This window comes from Macadamia integrifolia, chromosome 4 (assembly GCF_013358625.1).
Source record: "Macadamia integrifolia cultivar HAES 741 chromosome 4, SCU_Mint_v3, whole genome shotgun sequence".
NCBI lineage: Eukaryota > Viridiplantae > Streptophyta > Magnoliopsida > Proteales > Proteaceae > Macadamia > Macadamia integrifolia.
The window spans coordinates 3,666,009-3,688,818 of NC_056560.1; the positions used below are offsets into that span (position 1 = coordinate 3,666,009).

General features: G+C 37.3%; 2 protein-coding genes and 1 long non-coding RNA gene across 3 annotated transcripts; 2 read left to right on the plus strand and 1 right to left on the minus strand.

Moving 5' to 3' along the window:
- Positions 1 to 1,514: 1,514 nt before the first annotated feature.
- LOC122075679 lies at positions 1,515 to 6,472 on the minus strand. The gene is made up of 3 exons (XR_006139321.1): positions 6,043 to 6,472; positions 4,021 to 4,096; positions 1,515 to 2,769 (listed from the first exon to the last, which is right to left on the minus strand). It is a non-coding gene; the product is annotated as an uncharacterized LOC122075679 (long non-coding RNA).
- Positions 6,473 to 7,912: 1,440 nt separating this feature from the next.
- LOC122077570 (ubiquitin-like modifier-activating enzyme 5) lies at positions 7,913 to 17,333 on the plus strand. Its single transcript, XM_042643538.1, has 14 exons — positions 7,913 to 8,146; positions 8,670 to 8,738; positions 8,849 to 8,962; positions 9,774 to 9,902; positions 10,525 to 10,593; positions 11,793 to 11,945; positions 12,239 to 12,275; positions 13,677 to 13,759; positions 14,121 to 14,195; positions 14,562 to 14,636; positions 14,973 to 15,059; positions 15,172 to 15,287; positions 15,711 to 15,760; positions 16,829 to 17,333. The coding sequence occupies exons 1-14, from the start codon at positions 8,057 to 8,059 to the stop codon at positions 16,966 to 16,968; spliced, it is 1,287 nt and encodes a 428-aa protein (XP_042499472.1). The 5' UTR covers positions 7,913 to 8,056; the 3' UTR covers positions 16,969 to 17,333.
- A 1,106-nt stretch (positions 17,334 to 18,439) lies between these two features.
- On the plus strand, positions 18,440 to 20,957 carry LOC122075178 (chlorophyll a-b binding protein, chloroplastic-like). The gene is made up of 5 exons (XM_042640120.1): positions 18,440 to 18,592; positions 18,698 to 18,886; positions 18,992 to 19,029; positions 20,092 to 20,603; positions 20,696 to 20,957. The coding sequence occupies exons 1-5, from the start codon at positions 18,537 to 18,539 to the stop codon at positions 20,711 to 20,713; spliced, it is 813 nt and encodes a 270-aa protein (XP_042496054.1). The 5' UTR covers positions 18,440 to 18,536; the 3' UTR covers positions 20,714 to 20,957.
- The last annotated feature ends 1,853 nt before the right edge of the window (positions 20,958 to 22,810 follow it).

Genomic DNA, 22,810 nt, shown 5'->3' on the forward strand with positions numbered 1-22,810 from the left:
TATTTATGTGCTAACACAACCACTAATTACTATTAGTAGACGCCAAACAAGACACAGACATAAGGAATCAACAAGATTACTCAACCCACAATACCTTAATTAATAACTTCTTTACAGAAAAGGATTTAAATTAATAAAAACAGATAAAAGAATTTCAACCCGGCACGCATTAGGGAATAATCAGATACTATTGATCCAAAGTAGAAGATCGTGGATGATTATGGACCTGCTTTAGCTTTATAATGTAATTACTTATCTAAGTAAACCAACAATTAGATAAAACAAGACATGGTTAGTTTGTTTTGTTCATATATAAAAGTCATATAAGCGTGGATCATGTAGCCTAAATTTGTCTTGTAAAGAGAATTAGGGTTGTTTACAAGCATGTATTGTGCAGTTAATCATATAAAAGTTTTGTTAATCAATTAGTATCATAGAAGAAACAACTTGACTTATAAATAATTATAACTACAACAAAAATTGGGTTTGTATTAGTACTATAACATGCTTACATTTTACCTATGTATATGGGCAAAACGTGCACGCAGGATTGGCGTAGGACTTAGGTGAAGCTACGGTGGAATATTTACTTCTTACATATCTAAAATAAATGAAAATTGGAAATGAAAAAAAAAATGTTTTTTTCTTCTCTATTCTCTAAAAGTATTTTTCTAACTTTGGATTTTCTTGATTTCCATCTAGGTAAATTCTTTTTTCAAGCTGGGTTCTTTTTATAGGATGTCTCTTCAAAGTGGCAATGGAATTTATCCTCTTTTTGGGTTTTCAAAAGTTCACTCAAATCTCTTCCATTTCATTTATTTTGTCTGGATCCTTTTCTTCTAAACAAAGGAAACGATAAGGGTGTTCTTCGGTGGATCTCTCTTTTTCCTATTTAATCCCCTAGATGTACCTGATGGGTAATAATCTCACACGAAGCAATTTTGATAAATTTTAAAGAGTCAATCAAAGGAGTTATATTGTTTGAGGTTCAATAAATGATGAGGCCTGTAAAGTACAATTTTGATAATGTTGAAGGCCTGTGGAGCCCGTTGGTGTGGTTCAGCCCTTCAGGTGATCAGCAGTTTTAGAATATATACTTCTTAACGTATGGAAGGCAGGATGAATACATGTCAGTATCTACAAATTCATTCTGGTCCTCAGCAAGAGTTTGCAATTGGGCTCTTGCAGATTCAATATTTTGCTTCTTCTTAACAAAAGTTCATGGGCTTGATAGAAAGCCCCTATGAAGTATGAATGTATAAACAGGGTCATTGCTATGTTGGTTTAGAACTTTAGACATGAGACAATATGAGGCTGAATTTTAATTCTTTAAAGAGGCCCTTAGTTTTTCTTCGGAAACAGAGTCATTGTTTCCTCCAATTGAAACCCCTCCAAACAAAGAATGAGGAGCTTTGCAGCATTGTGATAAGGTAGACAGACAGTTGATGAAGGTTTGCTACTAGAAAACAATTTGAGAGAGAGAAAGTGAGACCCTTCCAAACAAAAAGAGTAGCTAAGATAATTAAGGTTTGCTACTATAAAAATAATTTTAGAGAGAGAGAGACAGACTCTCTCCAATTCCAGAAACCAAGAAGAAAAATAAAAGAAAACTATAGGATCCATACATCAAACAGCAACTGTTTTTGGACAGAAACTGGAATGTTGCAAAGTTATAGATCACAGAAGTACATTTCTACAGGCACCAGGACTCATTCTATCAGCAGCAACTAGTGGCTGACGTTCAAGTAGACGTATATCAAAATACCACACCAAAAAGGAAGCAGAAAACCCAGCTTTGATACTTTTCTGCATCTGGTGTTGCTCATGAGAGCACCACCGGCCTGGACCAACTGAAGCTCCACCCTGCAGTCCATCCTCCGCAGGGAGACTTGCAGTCCCAATAACCATGCAAATGAAGCCCTTCGCAAATGGCACTAATTTCTGCTACGAATTTTGACATGTAGCCACCAAAATCTTCAAAAAGTGGCTACACAATGTCATCCATATCCTTCAGGCCCATGGAGGGTAAATAAAGATCAACATATGTTCAACCTATTTTTTTTTTTTGGGGTGGCGGTTGTGGTGGGGGAGTTGAGGAAGAAACCACCTGTATCTGCCATGGCAGAGCAGACGCGAAACAAAAAGACGCATATTGATAAGCTCGTCCCCAAACTCAGTTCATATCAGCTGCCTCATGCTTCAACATCTTTTGGCTCCTCCTGGCCTTCAAGTAGGAACCATAAAAGTCTGAGAAAGAAAGACCTCAGCCAATGGCCATCTCTGATGATAGAACTAGAGCCAGTCGCTGTGGGGTATAAGGTTGAATGATATCACCTACCTCGGCAACCTGGACATTGAGATTTAGTGGATCTTGCAAGGAACTAAATCATGCAGTGGGTAAGGAAGAAGCCACCGATAATCAAAAACTTGATGGTGCTAAAAAAAGTTATCAAGGCGTCGCCAGCGCCTAGTCGACAAGGCGTTACCTTGATTTTTGACCATCCTCCATTGCCTTCTTGCCTTGATAACTATGCTTACAAGTTCAAAGTTCACCCTGGAACAAAGAAAGTTGCAAGTACTAGGAAGTGCTGAAGATATCTGCAGTATGGAAGTATTTAGCATCAAATACCCTGACAAGTAGTGAGTTTGGCTCTTTTAAAAATTCTACACGAAACTTTAAGGATAAAAGCTTGATTCTTCTTCTGTAAACAATGAAGTCCCTATACATGAGATGAACAAAGATGCCATGACACTAGATGGAGAGAAGCCCTGTTCCAAAGAAAAATTTAAATCAGTTTTTGTGAGATTCAAAATCCAAAATAGCATTTAAATGATTTATTAGTTACCTCCATTATGATTAGATCTTGAATTACAAAGTATTTTTTGAATTGATTTGTTTACTACTTTTGTTCAGTGCTGGTTGTGAATCTTTTTTTATTGCTAGAATCAAACTAGTTCATTACAAATCTTGATGGTACCAACCATGCACTTAGGTTTCCACATTCAACATATAGCAAAGCTCCAACAGAGGAGAAAATAAGTGTCCTTGTGTCACCACCAACCATTTAATTATATAGCTAAAAGAGTAAGCAAAAGAAAATCAACTAAGCAAGTTATAGACCCTCGAAAATTGCCAATATGCTTGTGGTCTTTGCATTTCATTATTGAGTTTTAATACATTTTTAGTGCTTCAGATACTGTTTCATTTTTGTGAGAAAAAGAGCATTAAGTCAGCAATGGTAAGTTTACGAGGGTCAGTTCCTCAACTCTCATACCACAGATAAAAAAAGGGTTTTAGAAAATAGATTCTCTCAAATGCTTTAAAAAGACAAGGCTAAATATAAGATACAAAGTCATAACTAATACCATTGCAATAACAAAATCAAGAGGAAAAAAGAAAGGGTTTTGGGTGGACTTGAACCACCATCCTCTCAAGAAATATTAGAATGACTTCTCATTTTCCCAAGTGCTCTACCAATTAAGCTACAAACCCACTTTTCGAATCAGATCAGGTATTGATCAAGGGCAAAACAATGAAGAAGATGATGTAAGGTGGCTTTTGGGTAGATTAATCAAAACCAACTCAAACCCAACTCAGAAAATAGAAGAACCTAGGATGGACCTATCCTTTGTGTTTCAGCTACGGCTTGGTCTGATATCAAATTTGACTGTTGTTCATCTTAAACCTTGGCTGAAGGCCAACCACAGGCTACCGTAAAACCCTGAACATGAGAAACCTGTGAGGTACAATACAGCCAAAGCCCAACCTGAGAAAACTTGAACCAGGCTGTGGGCTTGAAATATATATACTTTTTCAAGGTCAGGCTCTGGCTGGCAAATGAGAGCACAAGGTTGGGTTGGGTTGAAGGCTTGCCCACTTGATCTCCAGACATGTTCAGGCTATCCCCAAGGCCTGCCTGATCTGGCAAAGGCCCCACTAGATATATATATATATATATAGAGAGAGAGAGAGAGAGAGAAACTTAGCGGCCAAATGCGATGATGATTAGTTCTATTTACAAGGTCAAATCAATGATTTGATTCTTCCATCTTGCTTCAAAAGTAGTCTTCCAAAATGAGATGCCAAAATAATACCCTAAAACAAGCAATTCAAAGTTAGAACTAACAAATCTTCCATCATTAAACCAAAAGTAACAAGGGTTTGACATAGGATCATTACTAAACTCAAACATGTCTGTTGTACGCTAATTTAACAAGTTGGTACAGAACCAAATACATCAACCGACCCAAGACATATGAGACATGATAGAATAACAGTCCAGATCACAGATGCTACATGCAGTGGATCAATGATTAATCCTCTGACGGTCAGCTCCAAGGCAAGATCTTCTTCCATACACACAGGAAATAGCACTTACAGATGCATAACCAAACTGAACAATGATAAGTGGTAGGTCCATATTAAACAACATTCACATGAAACCAACAACTGTACTGGAATCTAGAAAGTAGGAACAGTTCAAATATCAAATTAGAAACCTTGGAAATTATCAGAGTAAACTAAGTGCTGTAAGATTTGGGAAATTCTATTTTCTTGTGCAAGTCTTTGGTGTTGGTGTACAATGTCTTGTATTCCGTCGCAGTTTAATCCAAGGAGTACTGGTGCAACACCTCGACAGGTAGGACGGCGGTCCCGTTAGCCGGTTAGCGGGCCGTGGGGGTTGCAAGGAGGCCCCCTTGCATAGCAGAGGATGTAAAGGGGGCACAGCCCCCCGCTTGAATTTTTTATTTGAGGGCAATTGTGTACTTTCCGGATTAGGGTTTTTCGCTATATATTTGTAGCGAGGGTTTCTTTCTCTGTAATGCAAGCAATACGGAGAGGTGTGAGGAAGAGCGTTGTAACCCTATTCTCCATTGATAGTGAAGCAGGATCTCATCTTACCGGGGATGTAGGCAACCTTGCCGAACCTCGTAAAATCTGTGTGTATTGTTTGTTTTATTTTTCCATTATCTTCTGCATCGTTTTAGGGTTGCGTTTCTACATACGATGTCTTATATTCCGTCGTAGTTTAATCCAGGGAGTACTGGTGCAGCACCTCGATAGGCAGGATGGCGGTCCTGTTAGTCGGTTAGCGGGCCATGGGGGTTGCAAGGGGCAGGGGGTGTAGGGGGCGCAGCCTCCTGCTCAAATTTTTTATTTGAGGGCAATTATGTACTTTCCGGATTAGGGTTTTTCGTCATATATTTGTAGCGAGTGTTTTTTTCTCTGTAATGCAAGCAATACTGAGAGGTGTGAGGGACGAGCGCTGTAACCCTATTCTCTATTGATAGTGAAGTAGGATCTCATCTCACCGGGGACGTAGGCAACCTTGCCGAACCTCGTAAAATCCCTGTGCATTGTTTGTTCTGTTTTTCCATTATCTTCAGCATCGTTTTAGGGTTGCATTTCTACATTCGGAAAGAATTACAGATTATCAGAGCATTTTATTTCTACAAAGAATGCCATTTGTCCCTCCATTATGATTGCATAAAGCTGGAAACTACCAATGGGATCATGATTAGCATATGTTCTCGATGCAACAACTAAGCCAAATCCTGACTAAATAACTGTTTGCATAAAATTGTGGTAAGTTGAATTGTAAGCTTCTGGTGCAGCAGGAAAAAAAAAACCCACTTCGTTGCATCTAAAATTAAGTTCACATAATTGCACCTTCCTTGCATGTTTGTGAGTACCACTAAATCCGAAACCAACTAAATCAGCATTCTAAAATAAGAAAAATAAGCTCTTCATAGAACCCTGTTGAACATGTAAATTGATAATCATAACTCCATAGATTATTTGAAGAAATCAGTAAAATTATTGAAGTCAAATGTATCGTCCCACAGACATTATAAGCTACGTTCAGGGAAACAACCCAATCGAAGCAGCAAACAAATCAGCTTATTCCCATTTATTTAGGGTTGCAGAAGATGAATAAAATGAAGGAATCAAACCTATAGTGAGGAAGCGAACAAGAAACTGGTAATCAACTCAGGGAACGAAAGAGAATATAAAAGATTATGAAAGGAGGTAGTGCTTACTTGTAGAATAGAAAGCTCTCGATCGCTAGATTCAACGACCACAAGGCCTCGGAGTCGGTGAAGAGAAGGGACGACCTTTAACTCATCGTTTGGTTTCTTTTTGCAGAAAAGAAGATCGAATTTGATAGATGGATATTACGGGCAAAGGAACTCAATATGAGTTTTGAAAACAGGAATCGGTGACTGAATCGATCCCCGGCCGCTCCCCGTCGATTCCGATTGGAATGGGTCAAACTCAGTCCCTGTTCCCAAAACCCTAAAATCGGCTATTTGATCTGACCCACCGACGTAGGAGAATCTTGGCGTGAATATGTCGAATCCAAAACGGCAGAAATCGGGATCAACCCCGACCAATTCCGAGGTAAATCGGCAGATGCCAGATCCTATTCAACTATTTTTGAAACCCTGAATTTACTCAACTCATTCTTGGAAAGGGTTTGGTCAGTGGAATTTTGAAACTTGAAATCCCTTTTTTTTTTTTTTTTTGTAAAATTCTTTTCAAGTTCATGGCACTGAAATATTAGAGTAATTCTGGAATTCTGATCAATACCATTTTAATTTTTTGGAAAAGTTTTCTCCATCGCAATCCATGAAGAGCACAGCCATCAACATTTCCCCTACCTTTATGAGGTGAATAATAATAATAATAATAACCATATAAATGTTTGCACGTCTATAGTACAAGATCGATAATACTCATATTTTGTTCTCTGATATCCTATGTCTATGGAGACCATTTGAATTCCCATCTCTACAACCATCATCTCTACTGATCTTCAACATAACTTTGAACAATTGACAAAAATTATACCATTTTGTGAAATAAAGATGTGTAAAATTTTGTTGTTTAGTTAAAAAATATGATTTATATTGTATTCGATTTTTCCATGGATATTCTATGGCATTGCTTTTATGTGATAACTATTAGCCATTTGTTGTGAACGACTTATTTTGGTGTCAATTACAAATTGAAATTTTCATCAAAAAACAATTGCAAAGTGAATTCATTTGTCAAAATAGAATTGAACCCATAAATGACTAACTATTTACTACTCGATTTGGTTTTAGTTTGGAAAAAAAAAAATGGTTATTAGGTAATTTGGATTGGTTATAAAATAGATTAAAACTAGTATGCTATTTAGCTGATTATCCAAATTAAACCAGTTAAAAACTGTGCTAGTTTTGGCATTCTTTATATGTTTTACAATCATGTAAATTAATTAATCTATTTCATTACCAAAAAAATTAATTAATCTATTTTAATTTCTTCAGTCATAATTCGAGCCCAAATGCAATGGTGCAACCCCAACAAAAAAAATCTTCCTTCCTAATTGAGTCAAAAACTCAAATTGATTGACACTCCCATTAGCCCCTTCAGTGATGTATACAGAAGTCACACTCTTTTATATGAGCCCTCTCCCATTTATTTTTTTATTACCATGAATGAAAGGAATCTCGATCCTAGTTTTTATTTTTCTTACTTACTCTATGATGAAAATTCTATTTCATCTTTCATTATAACCAAACGGGACGGGGCCTTTGGGTGTTGGGAAGAAGTGTTTTGGACCATTTTCTAGCGTTTTTCATTTTTTTATTTTTAATAGAAGTCCTTTTGGAACGTTATAATAATCGATGCCGATCTAAATTCCGGGTAATTCAAAATGGTCGATCATCATAAAGTCGTAACTGAGATCGCTATACCGATCTCGATTTCAGCCGATTCGAAACGGTGGATCCATGTATGGATTCTAGGGTTCGTGCAGAATATGGCGCCGATTTCTAACCGATTCAACCATCCGGATCCCGATTCCGGGTTTTTGAACCCTGGAAAGCATGTGTCCGTTACAGTGTGGGTTTCCATAAACGCGTGCGACGGAGGAAAAGAATTAAAGAGAGAATCGCAGATCGCAATAAAGCTGAGGGTTTCAACCTCTAAATTTCGACACAGATCTGTTACTGTAATAGAGAGAACTCATAAGATTGAAAACTTAGTAGTCACAGGAGCAGATCAGCAATGGAGGTCGAACTGAAAGAAATGCTAAAAGATCTCGAAGCTCTGAGCCGAGCTTTGTCGGATCCTTCTCATCACGATTCTATAGCCAAGGTTCTTTTTCTCCGAACTATTTATCTTTCCCCTTTTTTAAATCCTTATTCTCTAGATTGCATGTCCTCCATTATTGATTTTATTTTTGGTGATCATGGTTTCAATCAAAGCTTCTGATATTAAAATTCGAGGCGAGGCCAAGTAGGGGGAGAATTTTGATGTTTTGGTTAGTCTGTTTTATTTGTGATTTATGATCTATGGGCTTTTGTAAACCGAGTCTAGATATACATTCTTTTATACGAGCAGAACAAGAAAAGCATGAATTCTGTTAGCTTTTGTCTAGCATTTTACCTTTGATACCTGTTTTTGTTTCCTACGTAGTGTTTATGTGCTGCTGATTAATGAAGGCTGAACAACTGCAGGTAGTCATGGATTTAGGGCAGAAGATAATTTATCTTGTTAGACTTATTACTTTTTTCGTGGAATTAAGCAGACGATATTTCAATGAATGTCTTGAACTAGGAAGAATTTATCCACATCATTTGGACCTTAATCACATTGGTTAAATGTCTATGTCATGCAGCTCCAACAGCGTGTGGAACATCTCTCTGATCTAGCGAAATCTGCTCCTATTCAACGTTCTAAAGTCAAGGTTCGTATGCATTGGAATTTCATTTCATTTTCTCTGCTGTATTATCTGCATTATGGTCTTATATCGCTTAATGAATGCTTACTCTTTGTGCTTGGATCACTTGGAAGCAGGATATGAGTGCTGAGGTGGTAGATAGCAACCCTTATAGTAGGCTTATGGCACTTCAAAGGATGGGCATCGTGGACAATTATGAAAGGATACGTGAATTCTCTGTTGCCATAGTTGTATGTATTATATTTTGCCCTCCTGTTCCTTTTTGTATGGTGCATTTGTATTGCCTTGTACTATGATTGAATAAACAGGATTAACTGAACAAAATAGGATTTCTCAGTGATTTGGGTGAAGCATATTGAAATCTTTTCCAAATATGTAGCTTGTGAGAAATTGTCCATGGAAAATCAAGAGGATCTGATTATGGTATTGGACAGTCCATGGCAATCGTAATATTTGCGGAATGTTTTGTTTAATTGTTGATTACATTTATCACCCAAATGTTGGTAATTAAATTGATTAATTAATTTGGTTAATTCATTGTTTGCAGCTGATACCACTTGAATGAGATAGGTTGATTGGCTTGTTGGTCTATAATTGGCATGGGCTTGTAAAGCCTAAAAGAAATTCTGTACAGCCTTTTAGGATATGAAGTTGGACTTTTTGACTCCCCATCCCATATGTTAGTCAAAGAATAGTAGAGAACCAATCGAGGCATTAACTGGTTTACAATCTTTGTCAATCATTATGGTTCCCTTGTGCTTTATTTACCTCAGCTGAAGATCTAATGGAACAGCTACTGTTCACATGACAATGGGATTGCATTTTTTAGACTTCCATGGCCTTTTTCTATTCTATTCACGTGCCATTTTAGAATAACCTAAATGTCCTGCTTCCAATTTTTGTAGAGGCCCTTTATTGTTCATGCAAAGTCTATTACTGTAGCATATGAATGAATTTGGATGTTCTTGCTTCTTCCTTTTCCTTCTATTTGTTGGATTGTGATTTTATTTGATGGGCATCTGATATTCTCATGGTTCACAGGGAATAGGTGGTGTAGGCAGTGTTGCAGCTGAGATGCTAACAAGGTGTGGCATAGGTCGTCTTTTGTTGTATGATTACGACAAAGTGGAGTTAGCTAACATGAATAGGCTATTTTTCCGTCCAGAGCAGGCACGGTTCCTCCTCATCATGCTTATATATCAGTCCCTATTGTTTGGCACATTTTTCTTAGCTATCCTATGGTCTATATTTCTTTTCTCTTTTACAAAAAATTGGGGCATTTTTTTTTTGGCGAATGATTATTGTCACAAAAGGTCTGTTATTTTTCCAAATGTCATAAGGTATCTATTATGCCATGTGGACAGATGATATGTCCATTCCGACCGTTTGGTACAGAGGACATGGTCTAGATTAACCACACGTCAAATTTCAGTCTAATTCAATCAAATACTTTTGCATTGGCACACACCCGTCTATGTCATGCATGTGTACTAGTACTCTACATTACTGTGCACTCCCCCAACTCTGAGTGGGAATGGATGGTTTGGATCTAAAAAAATGTAAAAATGAATGACTCAGATTTGTCTTCTGATTTTCAGAAACATCACCTTCTATTGTTATGTGGATAACTACCCTTTTTTTCACTCAGGTCCCCCAACTCCTGTTTTGGTTTGAGCATTAATTTTTTAGTTTAGGATTTTATGTATTCCTGCATGACTGCATCAGAATTTTTTTGAGGGAAAAATCACTTGTATCATTTTACTTATTGAACTTGTCTCTGTTTCCTCTTCAGGTTGGTATGACCAAGACTGATGCTGCTGTTCAGACCCTTTCAGATATTAATCCTGATGTTGTGCTCGAGGTCAGTGGTCAATGAGGATCAACATATTATTGAAGTAATTGATTAAAGTAGTTCCTCACTTCTTGAGTTTCTATTTATATATATATATATATATATTCTGGTCACATTTTTGTAGATAATTGAGTGACCAGTTGATAATTTATATGTTGTGCATACTATTAGGTGGTATATGAATATGTCCAAAGGTCTAAAATGTGAAATTTAAGGAATTTCAATGTTCGTGGGGGTTCTTACAAGAACGAGGGGAAGAAGAAGAAAATATCGTAGAGTACAGATTTTTGTAAACAAAGTTTTGATATACTAGAAAGCTTATTTTCCTGAAGTAAACTGGAGCTGCATCCGTTTTGAAATATGGAAAAGAATTTGTGTTGTTTCTTGTGCAAGTTTGGAGCTCTAACCATGAAATCCTTGGTGGGATTCCTCTTTCCTTAAACATATTCTCTCTCTGTCTCTTCTCTTTTTCCTTCTTCCTCTACCGTTATCTTCTGTAAATCAACATCTATTTCCTTCTTTATTCTCAATTCCTTTAGTTTTATTTCAATTTTTAAATCTTTAATTTTCCCTGATGTTTTCTTGGCTGAAAATTATAAACCAGCATTACCTTTATCTTGTTTCCTCTTTTAGGCCTGCTACTTGTAGGATAAGGTTTTATCCTACTTGTCCTACATCAAATCTGCATAACCTGTAGATGTCTTCCTTTAATTTTAAAAGTAGAGTTTCTTGCCGAGTGAATAAGCTGTCTCTTTATTCATTGGTGAAGGGTTTATGAGAATTTTGTTTCCAATATTGGTGGCTTGATATTTTGTTCCAAGGTGTTTAGAGATTATAGACTTAGAATGATAGAACATATTGGCATGTTAGTGAAATTATTTAATTGTCTAAAGTTATTCTTCTCTACTCACATGGTTTCCCTAATGACTACACAACCTTTATGAGTGAGGGTTCTAGGGTGTTTAGATATATTATTGCTGCAGTTTTTCTTAATAAATATCCTATCCTCTTGAGGAGACCTTTGGCCTTCAAAACTGAGTTATACTCGCACTATTAGTGCAGTGCACATTTAGCATATGCCGAATTTCCAACTAGTCTTGTTCTTGTGATTTTCTTTTATGAATATTTGTGGTTTAAGCAGGATTCTTGCGTATCATAGTGCAATCTGGATCCTGTGACCAATTGTGATTGTTTTATTTTGTGTTTAGAGCTACACGTTGAACATCACGACGGTTAAAGGTTTTGAAAGTTTCATGGAAAGCCTGAGAAACCAAAATTTCAGGCCCAGGAATCATGATAGTGGAGTGGATCTTGTGCTGAGCTGCGTTGATAATTATGAAGCACGGATGGTTGTGAACCAGGTAATTACAATTGCTGTAACATAATAGGAGGTTTATTTTCTTCTCCAGCACACTTCTGTTGTTAGATTATGAGACTTGAGTGCAACTTGTTGTCAAGGTTATGATTTTCTTCGTTGTGTTCATTATTGAAGTTGGTAGATCCAATTTTTCATTGAAAACTTTTTTTTTAATTATTATTATTATTATTATTTTAGTTTCAAATATGAGCAGTATCAAGATTTTGAATTTTGGTACTTTCTATTTGAATTTTTAAGTATTTCCATCTTGTATCTGATGCAGTTGTGGTTATCCAGGCTTGCAATGAACTGAACCAGATATGGATGGAATCTGGTAAGAGAACTAACTCTTCGTATCTTATATTACTCATGGAAAACTTGCTTGGTCATTTTGTTTGGGGTTTTAAACACGAGTTGTGATCAAATGGTGTCTTCATATAACAGAAATAACCTTCTTTTTTTTTTTTTTGAGTTCAGAGAGTGCCTTATCTCTCTCTCTCTCTCTTTCACCCCCTCCAAATGTGATTAAAGATTAAAGACTAAGACAAGCATCATTTCTATGAAAAACTGATCCAACAATTTGTCTTAATTCTATCCATCCTTAGGAAGAAATTCAATGGTTTGCTTTCAATAGATGACTAAGAGATTGGTGAGATGTCATAAGATTGCCACAAAGCTAACATCTGATTCAATGCACAGTCCAGGGTGTTTGCACAACTCATGTTGGCCTATACTTGCTCATAAATAAATCAATCTCGGAAGCATTTCAAGTGTTGGGTGTATCATGAGGGATTTGCCTTTTCTATTGATCCCTATGGATTCCTATGGATTAGATCCAAAAAATTCTTGAATGAGGTACTCAATTCTAAGGATGAATTGAAAGGAAATCTTTATTGGTTCTACTACCTCCTATTTTTTATGAAGAGAATGAATCTTTTTATCGAAGGATAAGAAAAAAATCAGCCCAGATCTCCTGCGGGAATGATTTGGAAGGTCCAAAACCAAAAAGAAATTAATTTCACTCAAAAGAGGATGCCAAGAGTGGTCATTCTATTAGAAGGATGAAATACCAATGGGTGTCAAGAACAGGGGAAGGTGGCGGAGAGACTTTCGTCACGTACATCAGGGTTCAATAGCTAGGTCATAACCACTGGGATAATTGTTGATCCCAGAATTGATTACTGTAGAATTGATCCTCTTATTCTTCATTTTACTTCCCTCAATTCCTCTATAGTCCACAACCCTAGCAATTCCATCTATCATTTGACCTCAAATCCAAAATCTGCATGTTTCCTTTTGGGTATTTTGCTTGAAAATTTGTCCTTTTAGACTATCTTTTATTTTAACAAGGTCATTTCTGCCTTATGTCCGATCCTTTACAACTCTAAGGATGCATCATCACCTTGCTTGCCCTTTTTCTGCAATCTATTACCTTAAATCCTGTTGACCTCCTAGTCAAACAAATTTTATGTCATTAACTTTTCTTGTTTCTGCTATATTGGGCAGAACATAACCTTATATATTTTGTTTTTATTTATTCTCTTCTTCTCCCAATTCTGAAGTCCTAACCTAAACCTGATTCCCTTTAAATCAATCTCTTGAGAAGGAAGTTTTAACTCTTTTGTTATTGTTATTATTATTATAATTATGAGTGAAAAATATCAATGTTATGCCTCTGTTCTTTTAATTTTTAGACTAATGACTTGGAATTCACATAGAAGAAATATTTGGGCAGGTGTATCTGAAGATGCTGTCTCAGGTCATATACAACTGCTGGTCCCTGGGGAAACTGCTTGTTTTGCTTGTGTTCCTCCATTGGTAGGTTTACTCATTTAGCTGAATTTTGATGAGTAAAGAATACTCACTGTAATGAGCCTTCTAAGAGGCATCCATTATTATTCCTAAGTCATCACTGATCTCTAAGCAGCTTTGCACCTCAACTTGAGCCTCTAAGCAGGTGACTCTTTCGAATGTATTGATCGTTGAAGACTTGAAGCTCATTTTAGCTTACGTAACAAGGACATTTCATTTTTAAGAATTTTTCCATATTGCATACCCTGTCTCTGTGTGAAAGTTGGATATGTATTGTGAGAAAGATCCAGTTCTGTTTTGGAGTTTCGAATTTTCATTGCACGTTGCTGTGGACTATGAAACTGAAAATAAGGTTTGATCTTATTAGGTTGTGGCATCTGGAGTGGACGAACGCACTCTCAAGCGTGAAGGTGTTTGTGCTGCATCTCTACCGACTACCATGGTGAGGAAATTAGTTATATATTTGTTTTGCTGTTTCTCTCTGGAGGAGGTTTATCTGTTCCATTAGACCTTGCACTTTATGTGAATTGCCGATTGAGTGATCCCTGAAGTATCCATGCTATTGAATGATACTCTTTCTTTTTATGGCCTATATTTTTAACTTCTTCCCACTCTTTTGATTGAAACAGTCTTTTGGTTTAATAATCTCAGTGTACCCAAGTCATCTAAGTGTGCATATCTTGAGAATAAATTTGATCAGTAAACAGTTGATTTGATCCAATGTTGTATATATATATATATATATATATATATACATCTCTTTCTCGTCTTACATTTTTACTTATGGTGGTTTGAATTGATTCGGTAGGGGGTTGTGGCTGGTCTTCTGGTTCAAAACACACTTAAATTCTTGCTGAAATTTGGACAAGTCTCTCCATACTTGGTATGCCTATCTTCACCTGTTTTGTTTCTGTTGATTGCTAAAATTTCTGAGTCTGTTGCATCCTGAGAAGGTAGGTTGTTCTTTCAATATGAATGAAAAAAAAAAAAGAAAAAAAAGAAAAAGAAGATCCTCTTGTTTCACATTTCATGTGTAAAAGATGACCTGTACTCAAGTGCTGGTGTAAACTGGCTGTCAATAAGCCAAGCCTCCCTTTTGTCAATTAGTTAGAAGAAGCTGATTTGCCGAAGGTTCATGTGGGAGTTGGGACTTCAATGATCATATACTGACCACCCTGATTTAATTTTCAATAGATTTTGACATATGATTGGATTACAGGGATATAATGCTCTTAAAGATTACTTCCCAACCATGGCAATGAAGCCCAACACTCAATGCTCAAACTCAGCCTGTCTGGAGCGGCAGGTAATGAATTCCAAGCAGTCATTGGTTGCCGAGAAATTTATAGCATGGAACTTACCTGTTTCAGGGTATGTCACATTTCTAGCTGATGTTAGAAGTAATGTCTACTGTGCAGAAGGAATACATTCTCACAAAGCCAGCTCGGGATGCTACTGCCAAGGCAAAGATGGAGGCTGAAACATCGTCTGCCGTAGAGGCCCCAATTCATGATGATAATGAATGGAACATAAGGTATACATTGTCCTAGATGCAATATTTTTTCTCCCCCAAGATGAAATTGATTATATTTACTTGGGATTTGGGGAAGCACGGGTTTTTTTTTTTTTTTTGGGGGGGTGGGGGTGGAGATTAGGGATGAGGGAAGACTCGATAGAATAAGAAGTTGGATATTATTATAAAGGTTGAGCTATTAGAAAGAAAAGGCGGTAGATTGAGGAGTTGGGTTTAAATTCTGGGATTGCTTTGCTTATTCATTCGAAAAGTAATGATTGATAGATATTTAGAAATAAAAATTAGTTATTTGCAAAATCAAGAGACACTGGTGAAAGCATTTCACTGATCCTCCCATTGCTGTGCAGACCCACAAACTGAAAAGTCTCTTCGTTTTTAATTCAAAGCTTGATTGTTAATATTTGAGGATGTTGCACTTTGCAGTGTTGTTGATGATGATGAGATTGAGACGACTGATTTTCCCAGCAGTTCAGGTGATCCTCTTTTTCCTTTGCATAATATAATATTTTGATTGATTTGATATTATATTTGCAGTCCATGAATGTTGATTAGTTTGACTTTTTACAATATAATTGGTTGATGCCTGTTCTGGAATAATTGCATGTACAGTGCCTTACATGTCCTAGAAGGAGTTCTCTTTATTGTTGACAGTTTGCATGAGTAAGAATTGTGCATTACTGCATTTGTTTAAGAGTAGGTATGATGGCCTAACAGATAAACTGAAACCATTATTTCTACCAATTTGCAATGAACTAATTTTCCATTCCAGACTGTATAAAATTGACATTTAATTGTTTTATTTCTTATCACAATGAAACAAATAATTTATATGTTCAGCTTTTTGTATCAGTAATGCTGGAAACATTTTTCTCCTGGTTTGTATTGGTCTATATTCCCCTTCCATCAAAAACACATTTTTAGTCTTGGTATAAAATCTCCTTTGAAGTTCTTATCTGTTGTCTAGTCATAGGATATGTCAGTGGCAATGTCTTTGGTTTCCATCTTTGGAGCTCTGGATTTAAGAAATTGGAAGTTTGGATCTACAGAATAGGGGTTTTCTTGTTACTTCTCATTTCAACTGCAGAATAGAGTTTTTGCCCCTCGCCATTTGCAAGATGCTTGGTGCAGGCTTTCATTTATTGGAAGCCTTGGATTTCAGATCTGATACCTTTTTTTATGTCAGGAAGTAGTGGAAATTACATGAGAAAGAAGAATATAATTTGTACAAGTGAATAGAACTTATGAAAGAGATTAATTGAACATTAGACACCTGGAATTCTTTATGAAAATGGGAAGATAGATGAACACTAGATACCTGCCGATTAACCAAGCATGTTGGAGAACTTGCATTATCAGGATTTTTTTTTGTTGGAATCTGGTCACAAAACATGCATTGTCTATGTTTTCTGTAAATATATTTGGACCTTCTCCTTTTGTGGTTAAAAAAAGAAAGAAAAAAAAAGAGCATATGTGCTATTCTGTGTCCCCTATCATATTCTCTCATTGTCGGGTAGACCTCTTCTAAATCCTTTCTTTTTCAGATGTCCTGCCAGAAGGTCTTACTCGGGAGCTCCCAAGTGCAGATGAATTCCACAGATTGCCAGTTCTAGAAGAGACAAGCACATCTATTGATGACCTTGAAGATCTCCGGAGACAACTTGATGCTCTTAATGCAGATTGACCATCTACCCCAGGATACTTTATTTGTTCCAGTTGTGCTCGGCAAATTAGTTGTATTTAATGAAGAGGAATTGCAAATTCTTGACGGCTTCATTTATGGGTTTACATAACATGTCTGCCTTGAACTCTTGATTGGAAAGGTGGCTGTAATTGAGATGCAACCAAAAGTTGAAATTTGACTCATGGCCAGTCCTGACCCGGCCAGTCAATGGTCGAGTAATCACGTCATGTAGCAGACTAGCAGGACTAGGTGAGCCACCAGAAAAACTTGTCTAGTCTGGAATCTGGAGACTTTGGACCATGCAAAGGACATTTCTCCTTCATATATACAAATGGAAATAGCTATGTATCGTTTTTTTCTTTTAAGGCCATGGTGCCCCCAACTTAGGTGAGCCTCAAATTCAGACTGATATTAGCACTCTCTGTATAGGTGATATGATGATGCCCCCAATTTACTTCTGAGAGTTTTTTTTTTTTTTTTTTAATGAAAGTGTGAGACTTGAGTAAAATAACTATGCAATTTTTTTTTAATAAAAAAATTTAGCATCGTTACAAATTTTAAATTAAAATATAGAAAAGTGGATGAAATTTTATAAAATTTTCAAATTTGCAATTAAAAATTCAAGATATGTAACATTTTTGTTCTGAAACTTTAAAATGTAAGAATATAAGAATTAATCTGAATCTGATACTCACAGTTCGTTTTGTATATTTTTTTTACTAAATTTTCAAGCTGATGAAAGAAATTAGACTAGAATTATTCATCGAAATTATTTCCGACTCTGAACTATAGTAAGCATTCCCATTTATCTTGTAAATACATAGGGCTCAGCCTCAAGGCCCCCAACTATCACAGGTTTGAATCCACAAGTGTGTATAAGTATAACCACTAGTTGATTACACATCCATCATAGAAATCACCTTTTATAATTATATTTAATGCCTTACAGTTTTGGGTTGGACCTCCAGTATTAAAGCTCAGGATCTTCTTTGTCCTCCTTAAACCGGTCATCTTATAGATACCTGATCAGAAAGAGTCAGACGGATGAGCGGTCTATCTATCTGGTCTGGGGCCATCCGATAAACCAGAATGCCTATTTCATTCAGACCTGGACCGAAATTGTACAGGCGGGCCTGGGTCTGGAGTCTGCCTAAGCCCAACCCACATTTGAGCTTAACTGACTATTGAACTAACATTTTTGGGCTTGGGCAGTTGGGCCCAGGCTGGAGTGATTGGCCAACACCAAAAGTCACAAGCGTTTATTATCAGCCACCAGCTTAGAATTGAAACTCAGAGCCACAGATCAACAAAAGACGAAAAAAAATCTAGAGGAAGAGGAGCTGATACCTAGATTCTACACGCCATGTGGCATGGCAGCAGCCAATAGGAGAGTCATCCTCCAATCCCTCAAGATAAGCCTCTCCCACACTCGTCCCACCCGACCCATTTAACCAGATTTCCTACCAAGTCATGTCTTCTTCTCTACTTAATACTGACTCTCCCTCCAAATTAACAATCAATCTCGTCGGTATACTGATCAGGCAAAGAGTACTCTACTAGACTCAGAAATGGCGTCCATCTGTGCTTCTTCTGCTATCGCCACTGTGGCTATCTCCTCTTCCAGGCAAGTTCTCCCTATGATTAAACCAGTGTTGACTTGCTAGACTCTTAATGATCTCCCCTATTTTCTTTTTCATATTTGTTAATGTGGATCAATCTCTCTCTTCAGTTCTCAGAAGAGTGGATCTGTGGTGGGAGCAACAAAGGCTTCTTTCCTTGTTGGGAGAAAACTGAGAGAGAAGAAGCTTACAGCACCAGCAGGAGCACGATCCCTTTCTGTTTCTGCTGCTGCTACAGCCGATCCCGATAGGCCTCTATGGTTCCCAGGAAGCACCCCTCCTCCATGGCTCGATGGCAGGTCAGGTCCAAACACCCAGTTCACATACTCTTTTCATTCTCATTTATTTTCTTATTGAATAAGAGAGTAACAAGTTCCTGTTTTGAATTCCATGGACTAATGCAGCCTTCCTGGAGATTTTGGCTTCGACCCTCTTGGTCTTGGTAAGTAAAATCTGAAATGATCAGATCCTTTTCCTGTACATGTGGACCGAACATGGATTTAGTTGTCTAGGCCGAATCCTCACGACAAGTACAGATATCTCCAATCTGTATCGGTATCGACATCAGGGAAGAATGAAACTGGTGCCAACAACACCATGAACTAAAACCTTGGGACCGTGTTTCTCTTTACCCATGGTGAAGAGAGAAGCTCTTAACCAAGCGCATAACCTTTGAATGGGGTTGAGAAAAGATAGTTTCGAATTTTTCGGTAAGGGGAAGGAGTTAATGATGAAACTCGCCTGCCCAAGAGTCCAATCATAGGGTCACATCATGACAGATAAAAGAAGTGTTGAAAAACTTTCTCTACAAAGATTTTCGCAGTTCCTGTCATCTAATGATTTGACGCTATGATTGGACTCCTGGAATAGTGAGTCTCATCATTAACTCCTGCCCTTACTATCGGAAGTTTGAAATACTTTGCTGGTCCAATCAAAAGGTTAGTACTTACAGTGGAGGAGATTCTCTATTCACTCGGGGTAAAAGAAAACTCAGTCCTATTATTATAAAAAAGGGCAGTCGAAATGAAAATTTATATCTTACTATGCCCAATGAAGTATATATATCGCTTCATTAAAAGTCATATGGCAGTATATAAATTCCTTTTAGGGAGGATAAAAAATGGACATGTCTTTGATCCCATATTAAATAAAGTGGGATAGCACACGAAATACCACTTAGAGGTTCAAGCCAGAATCTTAAGGCTTTAGATGGAGATGACTCCAGGGTATATTAATACACAACCAATGTCCAAGATAACCGATGTGAAACTATATCTCTGCAAGTCCCAACATCTCTTTCACTGAGGGGGGAAAAACCCTCCAATGAAATACCAGTTAGGAATCCAATCTAAAACCTCTCAATAAGGTCATTCAGATCTTAGAACTGAAACCATCTGTAGGATGATCCAATTAGGATCCACTTAGACACATAGACCCAATCCTGTATTTGGTGTAGAGGATTGCTTGAGTAGATGGTTGATCATTCCAAAGGGGTCTTTAACAGGATCTGACCCAGAGAGCCTGAGATGGAATCAGCAAGCTGAGCTTGTGCATTGCAGATGGGCAATGCTAGGTGCTGCTGGCATCTTCATTCCAGAATTCCTAACTAAGATTGGAATCCTCAACACCCCTTCATGGTACACTGCTGGAGAACTACAGTATTTCACAGATACAACCACCCTCTTCATCATAGAGCTCATCTTCATCGGTTGGGCTGAGGGGAGACGATGGGCTGACATTATCAAGCCTGGCTGCGTAAACACAGACCCAATCTTCGGCTACAAACTCACTGGAACCGAAGTTGGTTATCCTGGAGGGCTCTGGTTTGATCCACTTGGCTGGGGGAGTGGTTCACCTGAGAAGCTCAAAGAGTTGAGGACAAAGGAGATAAAGAATGGGCGTTTAGCCATGTTGGCAGTAATGGGTGCATGGTTCCAACATATCTACACAGGCACTGGACCCATTGACAACCTCTTTGCCCATCTTGCTGACCCTGGCCATGCCACCATTTTTGCTGTAAGTGCATATCTCAAACTCAGTAATTGATGCATAGATCTATTGAATATGAGTATATTTAATTGACACTGTTTCTGGTTTTTCTTTTTCAGGCTTTCACTCCAAAATGAAGATTGCAAAGATGAACTGATCTACTTGGGAAAGAAATCAAATGTTTTGGTGTAAATCTTATGCATTAGTGGGAATATGAAATGTGGTGGTTACAGAGGATGTCCATTTAAACTTGTATTAATTGCCTGTTTGTGTCTTCTATAAGTATGTCTGCAATGTACAAAACCTCTCAACCAATTTGGTTCCCTTCTGAAGTAGAATGCCTGAGGTCTTTAATACTTTAGGTCTAGAAATTTGTTGCTACAAGTCTCTCCTTGTGTGTTATAGTTTGAATCTGGTGTTCTTCCACCTCCCAAAAAGTACTCAAAAATTTAAAAAGTTATAGCAGCATGAAGAAATAATGCTCCATAAGCAACAATGTCAACAGCAATCACTTTTTTGTAAATACAGTTTTACTCTAGTATATCTATTTTCTCTTCTACAATTTTCATTCTCAAGGCAGATTTTGGGTAAGCTTACTGGCTTCTGCTTACTGGGTAGCTAGAACTCAACTTCTTGGGAGCAAAAAGGTGGGCAGACTAAATTTGCCAGCTTGGAATCTTTATTACCTCCAGCACCAAAAGCCCATATGCTTGCCTTTCCCCAGCTTCTTGGCTTATTGGCTATTTAGGTAGTAAAGATTCTTAAACTGACAAAATTCAATTGGATTTCCAAGCTTTTGCTCCTTGAAGCTGGCTTTTGAAGGCCCATAAGGAGAAGCTCCAGAAGATTACCAAAGGGAAACAGAGATGTAATCTGGCAGCAATTCAAGTATTAAGTACATCAGCCAATATAGCACATTAGAGATGTGAATACAATCTGAGTAATTTTATAGGAGGCAATGGGTTTCTGTGAATAAAGAAATGCTTGATAATAATCAGGGTTGAGTAAGAAAACAAATGCTATGGCTCCTCAATTGCTGTGGCATCTGGTTATCTGTGCTGATGCTTCTTGAGCTACAGTTAAGAGTAGGAAAATTATATTAGGTTGGAGGTTAGAAATTGCAGAAATGAATATCTAGTAAGAAAAATTTACTTCTACCACTCCTCAAACTCGAACAAAATCTGGGTCTTCTGTGGGTGATGCTTCCAGACCCTCAATGGGGGTGGTTAGGTCATGGGTAGTGCAAAATTACTCTGGACACATTATAGTTGATAAGGTCTGCTTCAAAACCAGACACTGATAATAGCTTGTGAGCAGTAGTATATGCAGTGCCTGAGCTTTTAACCTCTTATCCACAAAATATATCACTTCTGAGTTCTGAAACACCGGACTTCAGAAGGAAAAGATGATGCTACATCTTTATGAAACACTAATATTGCCACTTACTTGAAAACTAACCTAAATGAATTGATCTCACTAATACTGAAAATAGCCACAAAGAGCTTCGGAGACCAAAACAAACAAGAAGAATGGAAGATCTGGTGCCCATTATGACCTGCTCTTTGACAACTACATACCCATGGTGGATGCTGGAGAGCAGCAGACTCTCTCCACTAGGAGTTTGCATTATGGAGATGACCCATAATTATAAGAGTCGGTTGGTATAATGACCAAGTTTTCTTCCACAGGACTGAGGCCAGCAAAATCTATCTTCCATCACATAACAGTTGGCCCGTTTGGTATCGTTTCTGTTCCAGAAACGCCGTTTTGTGTCAAAAACGAAAATTTCATTTCTTGTGTCAAAACGCAGTTTTTAAACGAAAAAATGATGTTTCAAAATTTCAGATTTTTATCAGGATTTTTTTTTTTTTTGTAAAATGGAATGAAACTGGGAAGACGGAACTCCATTTTGGAGTTTCGTCCAATCTCGTTTTTTCAGTTTTTTGTTCACTTTTTGTTCCAAAAAAATAGAAACGGACCATAAGTGCACCAAACAAAAGATTCTGTTTTTTCGTTCCAATAGAACGAAAAAACTCTAGAAACATTATTTAGAACGATACCAAACGGAGCCTTTATCAGATTCACTGTTTCAAAAATTGAAATCTGATTGGAATCGACCATGATGATCGCCGATTTTTAGGGTTTTCTCACCGCATTGCCCAATCGAAATTGACACTGATTGATTCTGATTTTTGTAACCCTATTCAGATAGGAATTGTGAATGCATTACAATC

Bases quoted from the DNA above. Each gene is read 5' to 3' on its own strand.
- LOC122077570 (XM_042643538.1), top strand. From the start codon at position 8,057: ATGGAGGTCGAACTGAAAGAAATGCTAAAAGATCTCGAAGCTCTGAGC. The intron at 8,147-8,669 runs GTTCTTTTTCTC...TATGTCATGCAG, and splicing joins ATCACGATTCTATAGCCAAG to CTCCAACAGCGTGTGGAACA. The intron at 8,739-8,848 runs GTTCGTATGCAT...ACTTGGAAGCAG, and splicing joins TTCAACGTTCTAAAGTCAAG to GATATGAGTGCTGAGGTGGT.
- LOC122075178 (XM_042640120.1), top strand. From the start codon at position 18,537: ATGGCGTCCATCTGTGCTTCTTCTGCTATCGCCACTGTGGCTATCTCC. The intron at 18,593-18,697 runs GCAAGTTCTCCC...CTCTCTCTTCAG, and splicing joins GTGGCTATCTCCTCTTCCAG to TTCTCAGAAGAGTGGATCTG. The intron at 19,030-20,091 runs GTAAGTAAAATC...GGTCTTTAACAG, and splicing joins CTTCGACCCTCTTGGTCTTG to GATCTGACCCAGAGAGCCTG.